Source organism: Trachurus trachurus (genome assembly GCF_905171665.1).
Source record: "Trachurus trachurus genome assembly, chromosome: 13".
NCBI classification, from domain to species: Eukaryota; Metazoa; Chordata; class Actinopteri; order Carangiformes; family Carangidae; genus Trachurus; species Trachurus trachurus.
The window spans coordinates 16,265,863-16,285,117 of NC_139892.1; the positions used below are offsets into that span (position 1 = coordinate 16,265,863).

The 19,255-nt window shown below is 43.8% G+C and overlaps 1 protein-coding gene across 5 annotated transcripts in view; it reads left to right on the forward strand.

Moving 5' to 3' along the window:
• kcnab1a (potassium voltage-gated channel subfamily A regulatory beta subunit 1a) overlaps nt 1-19,255 on the forward strand; it is a gene marked incomplete at both ends in the record, with an annotated part of 130,670 nt that overhangs the window by 80,266 nt on the left and 31,149 nt on the right. For all 5 annotated transcript variants that reach the window (XM_083984387.1, XM_083984389.1, XM_083984388.1 and 2 more), the window contains one exon: nt 11,020-11,063. In XM_083984387.1, the coding sequence (XP_083840513.1) occupies nt 11,020-11,063 (44 nt within the window). The remainder of the gene's footprint in view (nt 1-11,019; nt 11,064-19,255) is intronic.

Here is a 19,255-nt window from a genome sequence, read left to right on the forward strand (position 1 = left end):
CAGTTATAGATATGTGCTGTGCAGTCTCTGTTTCGTGGTGATGTAAAATCCAAACAGAAGCAATTACTGTATTAGACCCCATGTCTTAGATTACTTTAGAGTACTGTCGATGAAACCTGTAATGTTTTTAAATTGACACAGTGCATCATTACATCAGTCTGTCTGTCATATATCAATAGTGGCACATTTACTGCAGGGGGCGACCCCGGGATCAGTGACATTCATCACCATTTCATCAGTAAATAACATTTTGTGTTTGCAGTTTGTGGTTGTTTGATGGGATTTTGATTACAAACAAGGTCACTTGATCGATCGGTTCTTCAGTCTCACTATCCATCCTACCTACTTTCCGTCTTTCCTCCCAATTCAACTGTGGAAAACCCAAAGGGACCTTTTTAATATAATTGTGCTCATGGTGCAGAATCTCATAACACTTAGAACGGGATTGCATTACAGTTGCCTTCAAGCTGTGTGTGTGTGTGTGTGTGTGTGTGTGTATGAGAGAGAGAGAGATGCAGTCTTTGCTGAGGGAGAATCTGGGATCTTCTAAGAATCTCATTTCAGATTTGTTTTGTTTTGCCTCCGGTCTTTGAGTCATCGAGGTCTGCAGTCGAGGTTTTGGGAAATTAAACCAGAGCATGCTGTTCTTGCACACATTGATTTTTTTTGTCTTTTTCAACTAAAGCATACAAAATGGTGTTGTAATGTTCTGTAACAGTGTTTTGTTGAACATGCATGTGTGCATCCAGGAGGATCAATCCATTTGCTGCTGGCGTCGTGTAATATTAACAAGTTCAGAGGAACAATCTGTGTTTCCTTGGACTTGTGCCACTGTCATTTTTAAGACGTTACCCTGAAGCCGTGCTCTGCTGTGTTTGCTAGAACTTATAACTCTGATGTATTTGATTTTGACAGGATCCAACAAGACATGTGTCATCGGAAACACAAAAGAGTTTCACTTCTTTGAAAATGGAGCTGGCAGGGAAACAGTTTCCTCTCCTTTGTCAGCATTTACAGTCCTTCATTTGCTCTTGAAGTTGCTGCAGATCCTCACAACAATATCATAATCTTCTGCAGAATGCCCCCTCCAGTGCAGTGGTTGGCAGCTGTTTGAAAAGCCTTGGATTCCCATCAGCACCTCTGGAAATTGAAGGCAAATTGATTTGTGTGTGTGTGTGTGTGTGTGTGTGTGTGTGTACAGTGCAGTATGTGTGAAAGGCAGGTGGGACCCGGTTTTACGTTTTAGGATGATTGATACCTGCTTTGTTCAATAACTGCAACAAAGAGCAAAAGGAAAACGAATAGGCCGACAAATGACAGAATTAGCTGACTGCCTGCCAAAAGTGATGCTGTGTTGCTGCGGATTCTGGTTTGAGGAAATTACATGTCCTCGCTCGAATATTTCCAGTGTTTTTCGAAACGCGTTGGACTTCTGGCGCTGTACACCAAGACCACTTGACAACAGATAGATCAGAGAGTTTTGCAGAATGATTCAGGCCAGATATGTGAGGATCTTTTGCCCACACAGCCACTCTGAGTCACTGCATTCACACACAGGGTTGTGTCCTCCTTTAACTATTCAGCTGTGTGCACAATTACTGGTGCCTGCTGATGTGCACACATACATAGCTGCATCTGAACATATGTCTTAAACAAATCCACTCCTGCCTCACACCAAAGACACAGTTGTTTACTTGCAAATGTAGTGAAGCTAATTGTCTGTAATTTGCATTTTGAGTAGGAGAAGAATCAAGAGATGTGTGTGTTTTTCATAAAGAGGTAACCGGTAGGACAGCAGTCCTGTTATAACAGAGCTGAAAGGGTGCAAGTGGCCACATAATGAGCCATTATAGCTCCCTGTGGTATGTTTCTACTGTGGGGGTTGAATTACAGTACACTGCAGGTTCTTTGTTATTTTCCTATACTGTATAGAGGGCTGAATTCACTCCTCATGTCAGATCAGCTCTTGTTCCACCATAGCTCTCAGTTCTCCGTCTTATTTTCCCCAAGAGGAACACTTTTACTATTCCAAAAAAAGCTGAAACATTGTCCTCTCATCAGAGAAAGAAACAATTATTTTGTTGGCACTCAAGCACTGCAGTTCCCATGAGTCTCAGCCACGGGGACACTAATGATTCTGCCGACTTTGACTTGTGAAAGAATATGAGCAGAAAACATCAGCGTAGGGTTTTTTTTATTATTATTTTTTTTAGAAGAATTGGATTAATCAAAATCTCAACAACAACATGAGGAACAGTAAGTGTGATGGTGAGAGGTGCTAAATGTGTGTTGGTGACCTATGCAGATTTGATTTAGAGTGAAGCACAGCAGGCTACATTCACACTGGCACACATGTTTACGTAGTTACTATATATTTAAATAAATATTATTCTATACCTGTGTGGGTGGGTGAAGCATTAGTGGGTTTCAGAGAGCAGCATGAAGGAGCTTGAACATGAGCGTCATAATGTATTCTCTGCTTCTTTCTATTTCTGTCAGGAAGTTTATTGTTTTGTGCTGACAGCAGGAGGTGTGGACTGTGGAGCTCGTCACGAGAAAGGAAACCAAAAGGAGGTTATTGGGATTGTTTTGAACACACGCATGATATGACTCAACACATGGATACAGTCATTCACTAGTAGCTGCACAGTACAGGTACACAAATACTACATAAGACCACATGATGATAATAAGCATCCTTTACACGATCTGATGCATAATCACACACCGCTGTGCACACATGTGCACAGAGGCACCACCACAAATCTCTCCATGCTCACAATTACTGCTCTTGTCACTGTACATATTGCAGCTGCAACTGTGAAGGTGTCAAAAGACTGATTGGCTGAAAGTGTGTTTCCTACTGGTCGTACTGGAGGTGTTATCTAGCGTTGCTTGCTATGTGACAGCTTTTATATTACTCCCATACACTGCTGCATTTCTCTGCCTGGATGTGGATAAGGGCTGCCCTCCTCACTCCTACACACACACACACACACACACACACACACACACACACACACACACACACACACACACACACACACACACACACACACACACACACACACACACACACACACACACACACACACACACACATATCGATAGGCATGAAATAGTCCCATTGCTGAGATTGCTCCTTAGTTGATAGAAACAGTTTGGCCCATAAGGACGCACAGGTACTGTGACAAACAGGTGCAACATAACAGCAAGTGAAAATGCATGTGTAGCTGAGCATGTTCACCATCCATATACACAAATGTATTCATGTGTTTATGCATGCATGATTGAACCTATGTGCAACCTCATGCACATAAAGATTTAAAAAGAAAAAAGACTTTTCAAGAATGCTGGTTGCTTTTTGGCACATCACATCGCTGATGTGTAATGGATTAATAGATTCTCTCTCTCTCTTGGCGAGCTCAAGACATCTTCATCACTCTCATTTTTCATCCCTGATTATAATTAAATTCTTATTTTTATGTTGGTGCATCATTATTCACCATACAAGTATTCAAACCAGTGTGTTGAACCTGGGACCCTTTAAACAATTTACATCTGTCAAATTAACATCAGACTTACTTGCCTTAAGATTTAGTTTTTGTTATTGTGCATATCATTTTGTTTTATTGATATTTCGACAATTACAATCTTAGCTGATCTGTTCTGGTTTTTAATATTTTTAATTAGTCATCACAACAATCTCTCATCGTAATTACTCAGGCAATTGAATATGGAGTGATAATTAGTCCACACAGCTCAATAATTATCTACAGATGGCCTTCTTTCCTCTCAAGTGAAGTCATTAGCGATGCAGCCACAGAAGACTTCATGCAAATATATTGAATGTATAGTATGATTGAGGATGTCAGATCAGATCCTCTCTCCCAATTACAGCTATACAAACACGACTTTATAGAATGTAATGGCTTTCTACTGCCTCTCTCTTCTTCTTTGCATCCCTGCAACTTGAGCAGACCTCCAACACGGCTCGGCCCAGTTATCGCTAGTGCAAACTCAGCAGAGATGTGTCAGGGGGGTTGGAAGAATCTGTAGCTGAGGAAAGACAGAGGAAAACACAAGACACAGCAACACAGCAACTCAGCAGCTGCCACGGCTTTAATTGTGTAAAATGTCTGTATTTCTCAAAGGTGTTCGTTGAATTGCTGCATAAATAAACCAGGCGCTGTCAGCGGAGAGTGTGATCAAGTAGGGATGAATGTGCACAGTTGAGGCATCACAGAGTTTTCATGCCTGAAGGATAATGATAACTATTTATGAAGCACCACAATGAGAATATTCAAAAAACAATGATACTTATTTGAGTGAACCTATCACTTAAATGGATAGTTCACCCAAAATTGAAATTTCACTCATTATCTACTCACCCTCATGTCGACTAAGGGCTGGGAGAAGTTTCAGAGTCCTCCGTGCCTTCTCTGAGTTACAGCGGGGCTCCGTGCAGCACTGCATGTCCATATGACAGTTGCAAATGGAGCTCACTTTTCTCCGTCCAAAAAGACACACCAAAAAACATCCAAATACCTCCATAGTGCTCGCCTGTAATGTCCCTCTTGTTTTGAAGCCCCGACATGAGAAACTGTTCCGAAAAAAATTAAATAAGTCTATGTTTAGCGGAAGCTCCCAGTGTCTCAGTTCACTGCTTTGCCTGGGTCAATGCAAATCTTGCGTGATTTGCATTGACCCAGTTTACGGCTCCGCAAATTGCGCGAGATTCCGGCAGAGCAACACTGGGAGCTTCCGCTACAAACAAGCTTAAAACAGAGACTTATTTAATTTTTTTCTGAACAATTTCTCATGTTGGGGCTTCAATACAAGAGGGACATTACAGACGAGCACTATGGAGGTATTTGGATGTTTTTTGGTGTGTCTTTTTGGACGAAGAAAAGTGAGCTCCGTTTGCAACCGTCATATGGACATGCAGTGATGCGCTGAGCCCCACTGTAACTCAGAGAAGGCACGGAGGACTCTGAAACTTCTACAGCCCTTAGTCGACATGAGGGTGAGTAGATAATGAGTGAAATATCAATTTTGAGTGAACTATCCCTTTAAACATTTCACTTAAATAAGTGCACTGATAAAAATGGCAAAAGGGAGAAAATGTACAGTATCCATCCATTCACAACATTAGATGATTTCTGAATTGATTGATACAAATTTCAGGGAGAATAGTGCATCATGTGATGACGTGTGAATTTGAGCAGCATATTTATAACTTGGAGGTGACAAATGGTGAGAAACACTCAGAGGCAGAAATGTCCTGATGCACAGTGGGGGGTGTACGTGGTATAAACACTGAAGAGAGGTGAGGAAGTGAGGTGACTGCTAATGTCTTTATGAAGCGATGCTGCTGCCACAGACAAACAGTGCATGCTGCCAGGATTTGGGTGATTACTGTGGCATTGTAACCTACTTTAAGTGGAGCTCAGGTGGCCTTGGGCACACAGCAGCCCCACCCCCTCCTGACCCCTCTCACACACACTTTTATGTTTGATGGGGAAGTGTGTTTGGCGGTCTCTTGTGACTCGTATCTGTTTTTCCTTCAGTGTAAAACAGCAATTCAGTTCTCATTTTCAAATCGTCCGCAAAAGGGAAACCAATCCCTGTGGAAGGCAGCCACGAAATCAGTAAAGGAAAAGCACTCCCAGAAATAAAACTATTTACAAGGGCAGCCAAGTTGTCACATATTCGTTGTTGATGTTTGCTCTTGCCAAAATAGCGTCTGGGGTTTGATTGTTTTCTTTTTTTAGGGTTTAAACAAGGACAAACACACGTGGTGGTCCACTGCGTCTGCTAAGTGTTTCACAGTTGCAAAGAAAGATAAAAACACATAAAATAGAGACAGAGATAAGTTTCCTGGTGTGGAAAATGTTAAAAACTGGTATGTAACCATCTCGTTGTGAAATATATGCACAACTTTAAAGTAAACAAGTCTAGCAGTGGTAATGAACATACATTGAGGCATAAATTCAACAGTCACGGTCTGTAAAAATGTCTTAATTGACAAACAACTGATACACAGGCAAAAAAAACAAAAAAACAAGGCAATTTCTCACCTCAGCTCTCAACATTTAAGCCTTTTGCTGCATTTAAAGCATCGACTCAGTGCTTCCTGGCCAATTACACCCAACTGTCCTGTGAAAACTAATCTCATTTCACATGCAGACGTATAATCTATATATGCATACTGTAAGTGTGTGTGTGTTTTTCCCCTCTTTCAATACCGAGCAGCTCCCTCCTCGACTGAAGTGGAGGTAGTAATAGGCGAATCAGTGACAGATCTGTGGTGACGGCTGTTGGTGTTTTGGCAGATGAGGATAGAGGATAATATTGCCGTAGTGCCGGGGGTATTGGAGAAAGTCATTACTGTCCATCATCAGGCAAATGAAGACATGTTTAAGTGGAGATGAATAGCCTCATTGATGGAGAAGGCTTGTTATGGTAGATGTGTTCGGAGAAGCGGCTATGAGGAGGGGGGGTTCATATTTCAATAAATATTTGATGGGCAAGGACAGCTGGATTAGCCTGAGTGTGTGTTTAGTGGTGGGGGCTCGTTTATACTGGTATATATATATAAATATTTATATATATATGTGCATGGCTATAAGTGTTTGCATATCTACGATGAGTTATTTGAAAGGCGTTTAAATTAGGGAGAAGATCACTTTCTCACTCCATCTCCCAAGTGGGGAAATTTTATTTTCTCCTTCTCTGCATCATTCTCTCTGTTTCTTCTATTATCTCCTTCACTGCCATCATTCTCGCAATCTGCCCCTCGGAAAGTCGAATGAAGCGACTTATTGTGTAGGCTCAGCAGTAACCACGCCAACCAAGCTGATCGGAGTTATTTGTTCCTTAGATAAATCAACATGAGAGGGGGAAAAAAAGAGAGAAATTTTAGGGAGCTATAAATGTCCAGCCCTTCTGAAGAGAAAACTTCAGCTTCTATCTAGCGCACTTTTTTTCTCACATCATAAACAGTGTGTTTAAGTTTACAGCTTCAATGACAAGTTATGTGAATTTGCTCTTTAAAGTTTGTTTTAGGAGGAGAAAGCAGGTCTGTGAGTCTTGTGCGGGGCCGTCTGTCAGGCCAAAATGAATCCAGTTTTCCCTGCCAAAGTTGTGGCACATAAAACTACAGTACTTTGTGTAAAGGCTATGTGCAACAACTTTGGCAATGAAACCTACTTCATCAGACATAACTCTGCAGCAAAAGTGCTCCGTCTAAATGGATGGTCTGCAGTTTTTTTTTGTGCCCTGTTGGGTGATCTGTCTGTGCTCCAGCTCCAGCCAAGCTTCTCTCTTTAGACCTGAAATAGAGTGCACCTTTATCGTCATCATTCATGGTCGTGGCTCGGAAACAGCGACATCATCATTAATCGCCGGCAGGGGCATCCACTGCCTGACTCAGCATCTGTAGTCTGCATGACCTAAATTCAAAAAATTGCCCAGAGTGTCGGCAGGCCTAAACTTTTGCTCTTTCAAAAATATCCTCATCTTTTTCTCAGGCAAGAGCTACTTCACATAGATTTTATTCATCCTTTTTAACCCTCTCATTCATCCTCGGGGTCATTCAGAGGACTGGAGAATGAAATATAGCAAAACAGTGAGTTTTTTAACCCACTTGTATAATTCTGAGACTAAAAGAGAAAAACGTGCAAATGCAACACTGAAACTTTAGCATCCAGGACATTTAAAATAACGCCTAAACCAACTTGTTTCTGTTTTAGCAGAGCAAAAATAACCCTTTGACTTTGTTCAAGCATTTTGTCCAGAAGATTCAACACCCTTTGTGCATATCTGATAGTTTACAGAGAACCTAATGCATCATCTGAAACCGATTTATGGTGGCTTGATTTTTATGCCCAATTAAAGCAGATATCAGTGGAATGTTTTTGTTAATATAAGTCCTAAATAGTCCTATTTTCCGTCAGCAATCACTTACATGAAGTATTTCAGCCTAAACACGAGTCTCTCCGTCACTCTGCTCTGCTGTAACCCGAGGAGAAAATTTTCCTTGTGGGATACAAGTGTTATCCAATGAGGAGAGAGAACGGCATGAAGGGCTGTGTGTGCAGCCAAGGGATGCGCGTGAATGTGGTGACGTAGCACGAGGACCAATTGATGCCTGACAAGGGCGGGGGCTGCTAACTCATGGTGCGTTCAAAGAAACTCGTACTTTGTGTTTTTCCTTCCTGTGAAGTCATACCAGTTCGATCTGGTACGAGTTCACGGGTCGGAAGTTACGAGTGGCCGTTATAGGGAACTTTCACAGACAACAGGATGGTAAAAACACGAGCTACGGGTTACCTGGAACGCTACCAAGTCGTAGTTGTGACTTGAAGCTGTAACTTACGGTTTCAAAAGCCTGCCTTGAACGCAGCATTAGCCGAAACGGCCGTGAAGCTGATATCTGCTTTAATGATGATTAATTAATGAATAACTTAAGTAGTTTTGACAGGTGAGCGAAAATGAAGTATCGATGACAGCTGTGAAAAATGTCCTCTTCAATCAATAAACAACACCAAGCCTATACAGCTGATACTTTTAATGAGGCCACACAAACACTGAAAACATCATTATAAAATTCAAATTTCTCCACTCCATAATAAAGATGTGAAAACTTTATCTGTGCATTTCCATTCTTATACGTTGCATTCACCAAAAGGCTAAAAATATAATGATCTTAAGTTCAGAGCTGCATTACATATCAGCTTTTAAAAATATACTTTTCTGCTTTTGTTTTATGAGCCATACTTACCTGAACTGCTGAACTGAGATGTTGGTAAATCTCAGCAGTTTTTATTCAAGGTGTGTGTGTGCACAGGGTGAAGCTCATAGGTGTGATAAAGATGGCAAGTTTCTAAAACAGTGATGAGGTGGGTTTTTATTTGAGTTGAATTCCTGAAGTACTTTCTCTAAATAAGGTTCCAGAGCAAGTAGAAAAGTGCTGAGGTAACAAATGATAAACTGTGCCACCTACCTACTGCCTACAAGCCCATAAACTGGAGCAGAGGTTTTTAGCTTTGCACCTGCTCAAAAAACCAGTGTGTGTGTGTGTGTGTCCGTCCGTCCGTGTCCCCCATGGAGCATCATTAGTCTACTGGATACTTTTACAGGAAGCAGACACGACGGGACAATAACAGTTCCTCAAAGTTTGGCAAGGGGCAATCTACCTATAGTGTAGGAACAACCAGAGAAAACAACCTTTACTGTGCAATTGTTATCAAGAGAATACATTTAGAGAACATATTTTAAACCAATACATATCAAGGCTGCACATTTTAATCAAAATATAATTGACATTGCAATCTAAGTATAATATCCTAATCATAGGGGCTGCTTTTTTTCATAAAAATACATTGTGCTGCAACATTGTTGGACATGATTAACACCTGAAGCATTGTGGAGATGAAAACACCCCAGGCAACAAATCATTCTCCAGACGTAAGACCCAACATGTGATCTCATCATGTTTAAATTTCAGGGGGAAAATCCAATGCAAATGCACATCTCACAGTATCTACCAAATAATTGCAGTATTTTTTTTATTTATTATTTTTGTGCAGCCTACACTCTGACCGAAGTGCTATACGGAGAAAATGGTAATGCAGCCTGTTAAAGCAATTTCTTTGCCTGTGTGACAGAGTTGGAATAGATGTTTTTATATAAACAGTGAAACTAGTTAAAGTCAAAGTGAGAACTCCACAGATAAGGTCAATAAAGCTTTTTGTATACCTCACCTCAATGTTTTAGTTTTACAGTCGACAGCTGTACACAAAATAAATATTCCTGGGTGAATATTGAATCAAAGTTCATCAGGTGAAAACAAATGAAAGATCAGACATTCACAGACTCTGTCGCTATATCAACTTTGTAAATTTACTGCATATCAGCGTTGTGTTTGCAGCTGATTTTGTGGATTAAAATAGCATGTGAATGGCACAATAAAATATTAATTATAGTCACCATTATTATTCATTCATTAAAAATGGGTTCCTGAGCTACAGTGGGCAAAGTTGCACTGAGGTTTGTAGTCAGCATGTCCTTGGTTTTAGTGGGTTAATGAGGATGCAAAGACAGCAGCGGAAAAACAGGATGATTACTGTGCACACTCTATGATCTACACACAAGAGAAAGGCCAATTTGTGGTAGGGGGTGTGTGTGGTGTTAATGGCACTGCTAATGGGGCTATTGGCAAGCTAATGAGATGCTCTCGATATCTGTACTACAAACACACACACACACACTCACTCAAATTCACGTTCTCTTCATCTTTCCAAATGTTGTCTTTCTCTCTTTCACTAACTTCCCCATTTTTGAATGTGAGGTATTAGATTAAACTCCTGTTTTCCATTTTAGCCAATCAGTGTGTTGATTTTTTTGTTTTTCTTTCTCTACATTTTCATCTTGTTTCTCCCTGCATCGTCCTCTCACTGATGCTTAATTGTTTTTCTCCTCCCTCCTGCCTGGGAAGTGTTGTTAAAGAACAGATAACCACACACGTACATGCACACACACCTGTCTGAACATGGTGGAGGGCTGACAGTGTCAGAGCACATATACCTGAAGCTCTGGGAGAGTGAAATTCAATTTTCTTTTCTCATGCAGATCAGAGATCAGGCAGACAGAAGTGCTGTCAAGCTGTCATTCGATTGTATCACAGGCACAGCCATATCCTCTTGTAAAAATGAAAGGCCTGCTTGTTATTCACTTGTCTGTCTTCTTGACGTCATGGCACATACACACATACTGTAGTTCTTCCTCTGCCAGAGACAAAAAAATGTTCATTAAAATAAATCTTTTAATGGGATTAAGTCAGAGTTCGTTATGGCTGATATTTATTCCTTTGATGCTGTCTATATGTCACCAAACACAAATCCAGGATTTTACAGAATCATCAGTACTGATCTGCTTAAGTAGAGATGGTTGGTTGGTCATGCCCTTATCTGGTTGAATATTTGTGTCGTTTTCTAATTTTTTCTCTGTTTTTAGGAATCTGGGAAAGTCAGGACTCAGAGTATCTTGCTTAGGCCTGGGTGAGTAGCCTGCACTCTCTGCTTCACAACTCACATTGCATTAACTATCTGTTGTTCTGGAGCGTATGTGTTAGATGATGTTAAGTCATTTATGCAATTAATTAGGAAACCGAGACCCTCCTGTTTCATTATTACACTAACGAAACTACTGTGGTTCATTTCCTACATCCTGATTCAAACTGTTACACAAACACAGACATTTCCAGCATTCACACTGATATAATAGATTTGTGTGTGTCCGTGTCCGTGTGTGTGTGTGTCCGTGTCTTTGTGTGTGTTTATGGCCGTACTACTGTGGGTTGCTGGTAAAAGTTCTTCACTTCTTGTACCAGAGTCAAACCCACCCTCAACTCAGCTTCAATATTTAGCATGAGAGTGGGAAGAAGACACCACACACACACACACACACACACACACACACACACACACACACACACACACACACACACACACACACACACACACACACACACACACACACACACACACACACACACACACACACACACACACACACACACACACACGCATGCACAGTCGCACTCACACACACATCCCATAGCCCATAGCCAGCATACCTATTTCTGCCAACCTGAAGAGCTCTCAAACAACAACAGAGGACTGTGTGTCCACAAAAAAAAAAAAACTAGCCCAGCGCTCCCTGGCTCTGTTACTAGGAGAACTCCTGGACATGAGACACAAAAACACATTTGGGCAAATATGATGCAGTAGAAACTAGATTTCACACAAACATGTAAGATGATAGAGACTGATAAAGTAAACAGAAGATACATTTTAAAATTAGTAAATTACTGGGCAATTGTCAGGGAGGGATGATAATGGTGACAAAAAAAAACACAAACATTAAATTAAGGTAAAGCTGCCAGCTACCAACCAAATGCATATACTGTATACCATATAAAATACATGGTTAATGTATGTATGATTTCCATATTCATACATGAATCCGGTTCTTGAAGTTTCAGGGAAAATGTAAATCATCAGCAACTGGGTTTCACTGAAATTAAAATATTTATTAGTTTTCATGTTCAATTTCTGGTGGAAAACGCACTGAAACTGTGCATGACATTCCAATTGTATAATTATATAATAGTCCCTACCTTCTAATACTATAAGTTATATATCTTTTCAAGAGTCCACACACAGCCATGAAATCTCACTGAGATTTTAGAAAGGGAAATTAGAGTGTGTTGTAAAGCAAAACATCGCTCAGCATCATTGAAATTGAATACATTAACATAACATAATAAATGTTAAATGCAGTAGTTTGGCTCAAACAAACAAACAAAAACTCAATTTTTTGGGGCCCACAGATGCAAAGCAGGTATCATCAGCCAGCATAGTTTTCATATTGATGAGATTTGATCCTGTGAAAACAGTAAAATATGTGTTTTTATCATCCGGGGAGATAATAGTACAGCCAAAAGTACAGCATGTCCAGAGGTAGCGTTATTCACTATCAGACCTGCAGGATGGTCAGGATTAGATAAAACACCGTTCTCACTGTTATCTCTGCTCAGAGGAAGCCCTTCAGGCTGCAGCTCAGCCTCCAGAAATCGGATCAAAACTTCTGGCGCTCATTGGGACATGAGCTTTATACTGAGCTTAGACGGGCTGACTCGGACCAGCGTCGCCCACAGAGGATGCTTCAGCCCTGGTTTTTAAGAGTGAGGTTTTTTTTTATTTTGTCAGCAGCGTTAGAGGAGACTTATCCTGCACGGTTTGCAGCTCTCCACTTCTGGTGTCGTTTTTGGTCCTGGTTTAAACTCCAGTTGAATCTTTATCAACACTTTTCAGTGACACCTGTGCTTCTCCTTCAAACTTTCACAAATCCCAGAGTGGTGTCTAAGTAATGCTTTTGCTGAATAAGCTTTTCTCCTATTGACTGAGGAGCTCTTGTCGCTTTCATATGAAGGAATCTTTCTTGCATGGGGTTTAACCATTTGAAACATCCTGCTGTATCCTTCACCAGGTTCAGGCTAAACTCACCACATTTACAGCGAGACACAGAATGAAGTGCAGTGTTTCTACATATCATGAATATGGAAGATTTAGCACGAGCATGATAGTTTTGAAGCCAAATGTAAAACATCCTGCACATTTTCAATTTTTTTATGGATAAAACAGTTGTTACTCAACGCAGACTGGTAAAGATGAAAAAAGGAGCCATCACTCTCTGAGTTTTATTTTGAAATTTTCATACAAGATTGATTTAGATTATACTATTTTGTGGTGTTTGGCAGCATTAACTTTTTCATTGTTAAAACGGAGTTGTGCCGCTGTGCATGTGTCAAGACAGAAGAGACATTTTCAGTATAAGTGACAACAAAGCTTGCTTTAACTGTATAGCTGAATAACAAGGACACTGACGATGAACCAAAAGGATTTTCCTCGGTGTCAGTTGTAGATTACGTCCAATGAGGCTTTCTGGTGCCATGTAGACTTTTGTTTTTCAGGGTGTAAATGTTTGGCTCGCAGCCTGCCTCTGAGCGCTGCTGCCCCGGGTGGTTCGTGGTAGACTGAGAGGTCTGACTCAGACTGGCTGAGTTGCATGGTGCAGAAAAGGTCAACATAATGCCAGCTGCCTGCCACATGCTGCGCCCAGGGCGGACATGATGCTGGCAGGGGAGAGAAGGAAGAGAGAGGGCCAAGAGCAGGAAGCTAAACGGTGTTTCACTGTTTAACTTGAAGGAATAGTGCCAAGATGGATGATGAGACTATAGCGCGTATGTGTGTTTGTGTGGCATATGTGCAGATAGGCTCACAGTTCCACCACAAACAACAAAAAAAACTCATCATCATCAGTGCACACTCCTGATTAACAGTGCAAAAAAAGTGTAAAATGAATGAAACTCAACATTTGGTCAAGTTAAAGTGTGATTCCATCATATGATTCCATTCATGGCTGGTTTGTGTGATCCACAGCCAGGAGGAGATGTAACTGTCGCAGGAGTCACGCGCTTTAAAGAGCCAAGCTGCAACTGCATGATGATGCCCCTCGAGAAATACTGTCTCTCTCACCAGCACCGGCTTCATTTACATAATGGTTTAATCAGTTGCAGACCCCTTTTTCACAGAAATTCACTTTTTCTTTTCAGCTTCTCAGAATTCCCACAGCAGCCTGTTCTCACACTTCACACAAGGCAACTCGCAGAATACAGCCACTAATCCTGAGATTTAGGCCGCTTCTCAAGCTGTAAGGTAGTTTGGGTTTTGCTTCAAAACATTAGACGCTGTAGTTGTTGTTCGTGGAAAAAAAAAAGTTGTATCAAATGGTATTACTGTATCTTTGCTCACTGAACTACGGCTGCACCGTGACTCAGGACCCAAGGCTGCTTTTAAGACTTTGAAACTAGCTGAAAACCAGGATGTGTTTTACATGAAATATCCAAACGTTATGTAACAATAAAGTATGAGATCGACCTTGACATGGAGTGCCTGGGCAATGTTTCTATCTGAAGCTACAGGGAAAGCAATAGATGAACGCTGTGGCATTTCAAACTCGAAGCAAAGCAGGAAAAGTACAATACGTGATTTCACAGTGGATGTGGATGCACAGGAAGATACATTATTTTATAATCTTAAATTGAATCTTAGTAATATTAATAGTCTCTTTTCTTCTGTTACGTAATTTAGAGCCATTTCAATTTCCTTTACCAGGACGGATTTCTATTAAATTCAGTCTGCTGGGGCTGCAGATTTAATTTTCAAAAAGTTTGAAAAGGTTTGAGCGCCTCGTATAGAGAAAGAAGTGACCCATCATCATTATAATGTGTTTGATAGGATTTCCATTAAACTTGGTCAGTTGATACAGATTTCAGCTCCATCATAGTAAATTAACAGTAAAGTCTACATTTCAAGAAATACAAAGCTTTTTCTCACTATAATATTATTATGACTTTATGCAAATTTGCATTTGAAATTTAAATTTGAGAAGATCGGATTGTGGTCTAATTATGTTCATCACACAAAATCTTTTTCTAGTGGGCTGCATTTATTCACCCACATTCAGCGCCACTACTCATGCATACATTTACAATGTGTGTATGGCAGAGGAATTAATAAGACTATTAATTAAATATTCAGCAGACTGTATTTTTTTTATTTTACCAAAGCTGCCCTGTTGGGCTCATTTACTGTTTGTACTCATGGAGAGTTTCTGTACAGACAAATTAACATTCAACACTCACCATTATCCCAGGGACAGAGTATACAGGACGAAGGGAGTGGTGATGAGATGAGAAAAGGGGAAAATAAGTAGTCACTCCAGCGTGTCCAGCGTGTCCTGGGTCTTCCTCGGGGCCTCCTCCCGGTGGGACATGCCCGGAACACCTCACGAGGGAGGCGTCCAGGGGGCATCCTATACAGGTGCCCGAGCCACCTCAGCTGGCTCCTCTCGATGTGGAGGAGCAGCGACTCTACTCCGAGCTCCTCCCGGGTGACAGAGCTCCTCACCCTATCTCTAAGGGAGTGCCCCGCCACCCTGCGGAGGAAACTCATTTCGGCCGCTTGTATCTGGGATCCAGTTCTTTCGGTCATGACCCAGAGTTCATGACCATAGGTGAGGGTGGGAACGTAGATCGACCGGTAAATCGAGAGCTTCGCCTTTCGGCTCAGCTCCTTCTTCACCACGACGGACCGATACAATGACCGCATTACTGCGGCCGGCGCACCGATCCGCCTGTCGATCTCGCGCTCCGTTCTCCCCTCACTCGTGAACAAGACCCCGAGATACTTAAACTCCTCCACCTGAGACAGGAACTCTCCCCCGACCTGGAGGGTGCAAGCCACCTTTTTCCGGTCGAGAACCATGGCCTCGGACTTAGAGGTGCTGATTCTCATCCCAGCTGCACACCCCACACTCGGCTGCAAACCGCCCCAGTGCATGCTGAAGGTCCTGGCTCGAGGGAGCCAACAAGACCACATCATCCGCAAAAAGCAGAGATGAAATCAAGTGGCTCCCGAACCGTACCCCCTCCGGCCCTTGGCTGCGCCTAGAAATTCTGTCCATAAAAATAATTAACAGAACCGGTGACAAAGGGCAGCCCTGCCGGAGTCCAACACGCACCGGGAACAGGTCTGACTTACTGCCGGCCATGCGAACCAAGCTCCTGCTCCGGTCATACAGGGACCGTACAGCCCTCAGCAGAGGGCCTCCGACCCCATACTCTCGGAGCACCTCCCACAGGATGCCACGTGGGACACGGTCGAAAGCCTTCTCCATGTCCACAAAACACATGTGGACTGGTTGGGCAAACTCCCATGCGCCCTCGAGCACCCTGCGGAGGGTGTAGAGCTGGTCCAGCATTCCACGGCCAGGGCGAAAACCGCATTGTTCCTCCTGAATCCGAGGTTCGACTATCGGCCGAATTCTCCTCTCCAGCACCCTGGAATAGACTTTCCCCAGGAGGCTGAGGAGTGTGATCCCCCGGTAGTTGGAACACACCCTCCGGTCCCCCTTTTTGAAGAGAGGGACCACCACCCCGGTCTGCCAGTCCAGAGGCACTGTCCCCGACTGCCACGCGATGCTGCAGAGGCGTGTCAGCCACGACAGCCCCGCAACATCCAGAGACTTGAGGTACTCAGGGCGGATCTCATCCACCCCCGGTGCCTTGCCACTGAGGAGCTTCCGGACTACCTCCGTGACTTCAGCTTGGGTGATGAATGAATCAACCTCTGAATCCTCAGCCTCTGCTTCCTTGACGGAAGGCGTGTCAGTGGGATTGCGGAGATCCTCGAAGCATTCCTTCCACCGCCCGACGATATCCCCAGTCGAGGTCAACAGCTCCCCTCCTCCACTGTAAACAGTGTTGGCGAAGCACTGCTTCCCCCTCCTGAGGCGCCGGATGGTTTGCCAGAATTTCCTCGAGGCTGACCGGTAGTCCTCCTCCATGGCCTCCCCGAACTTTTCCCAGACCCGAGTTTTTGCTTTCGTGACCGCCCGGGCTGCCGTCCGCTTGGCCTGCCGGTACCCGTCAGCTGCCTCGGGGGTCCCCCGAGCTAGCCAGGCTCGGTAGGACTCCTTCTTCAGCTTGATGGCATCCCTTACTTCCGGTGTCCACCACCGGGTTCGGGGATTGCCACCGCGACAGGCTCCGGAGACCTTACGGCGACAGCTCCGGACGGCCGCATCAACAATGGAAGTGGAGAACATGGTCCATTCGGACTCAATGTCTCCGGCCTCCCTCGGAATCCTGGAAGCTCTCCTGGAGGTGGGAGTTGAAGACCTCCCTGACAGGGGATTCTGCCAGACGTTCCCAGCAGACCCTCACGATACGCTTGGGTCTTCCAGGTCTGACCAGCTTCCTCCCCTGCCAGCGGATCCAACTCACCACCAGGTGGTGATCAGTTGACAGCTCAGCCCCTCTCTTCACCCAAGACATACGGCCGGAGGTCAGATGACACAACTACAAAGTCGATCATTGACCTCCGGCCTAGGGTGTCCTGGTGCCACGTGCACTGATGGACACCCTTATGCTCGAACATGGTGTTCGTTATGGACAGACTGTGGCTAGCACAGAAGTCCAATAACAAAACACCGCTCGGGTTCAGATCGGGAAGGCCGTTCCTCCCAATCACACCTCTCCAGGTAACACTGTCGCTGCCCACGTGAGCGTTGAAGTCCCCCAACAGAACGATGGAGTCCCCAGTTGGGGCGCTTTCCAGCACCCCTCCCAGGGCCTCCAGGAAGGCCGGGTACTCTGCACTGCCGTTCGGCCCATAGGCCGAAACGACAGTGAGAGACCTATCCCCGACCCGAAGGCGCAGGGAAGCGACCCTCTCGTTATGAGGGGAGAACTCCAGCATGGCGGCTGAGCTGGGGAGCTATGAGCAAGCCCACACCAGCTCGCCGCCTCTCACCATGGGCAACTCCAGAGTGGAAGAGAGTCCAGCCTCTCTCAAGGAGTTGGGTTCCAGAGCCCAGGCTGTGCGTGGAGGTGAGCCCGACTATCTCTAGTCGATACCTCTCAGCCTCCTGCACGAGCTCAGGCTCTTTCCCCCCCAGCGAGGTGACATTCCATGTCCCTAAAGCCAGAGTCGTTGTCCGGGGATTGGGTCGCCGGGGCCCCTGCCCACGGCTGCCACCCAAATCACACGGCACCGGCCCCTTCTGAACCCTCCCGCGGGTGGTGAGCCTACGGAAAGGCGGGCCCACGTCGCTCGTTCGGGCTGCGCCCGGCCGGGTCCCGTGGGCCAAGACCCGGCCACCAGACGCTCGCCTGCGAGCCCCGACCCCAGGCCTGGCTCCAGGGTGGGGCCCCGGTAACGCCAGTCCAGGCGACGTACACTTCCTCGATGTTTTCTTCTTCATAGGGGCTTTGAACCGCTCTTAGTCTGACCCGTCACCTAGGACCTGTTTGCCTTGGGAGACCCTACCAGGGGCATTAAGCCCCGGACAACATAGCTGTAAATGTAAAACATTTTGGGGCTTATTTCTAGGGAAATAAAATCCTTCTTGTATCTCTCTCATTTATTAGTTTTTTTGTTATCGTTCTGCACTCACCTTTTCTCATGGCTTTCTTCCCAACTGAGCTTCACCCCTCTCCTGATGCTTCTCTTTTCTTTCTGTTCCCTCTGTCCTTGTGCGTATTGTTCTCCTGGGTCCCAGCTGCTGGTAGGAGAAGCTTGTTATGGTCAAAAGAGGATAGAGGTTCGCAGTGTGCTGAGGAAAGATTAAAAGGGTCACACACCCACACATACACAATTTGGCATATTGGTTCAACAGGTTATAGAAATCCAAAAGGAGACAATTTCATATTTGCATATGCGTATAAAACAAATAAAATATTTATTTACCGCACAGCAGCTCTGTACAGTCACACAGAATAATAAAGGTAGCACTGTAGCCTCTCCTCAGACTGAGGCACCTGTCACATCATCCCTCTCTTGTTAAAATTCACAGTCTGGAAATCAATTTGCTGTCACTTATTTCCATTCCACTAACAATACAAAAGCTCATTTCACATTCAAGCAGAGCACAATTTAATATCAATTCAATTTACATCCATCTGAACCTGCCACATATTGTGTAACAACGCCACTCTCTGTTTACAACGTGAAAACCCCTTTCACAGTTAATTGAAGCTGAATAGATTTTTAATTTTTTTTTTAACATTATCATGAGAGAGAGTCATGGAGTGCGGATTAATTGATACGTGAAGTGATTAGTG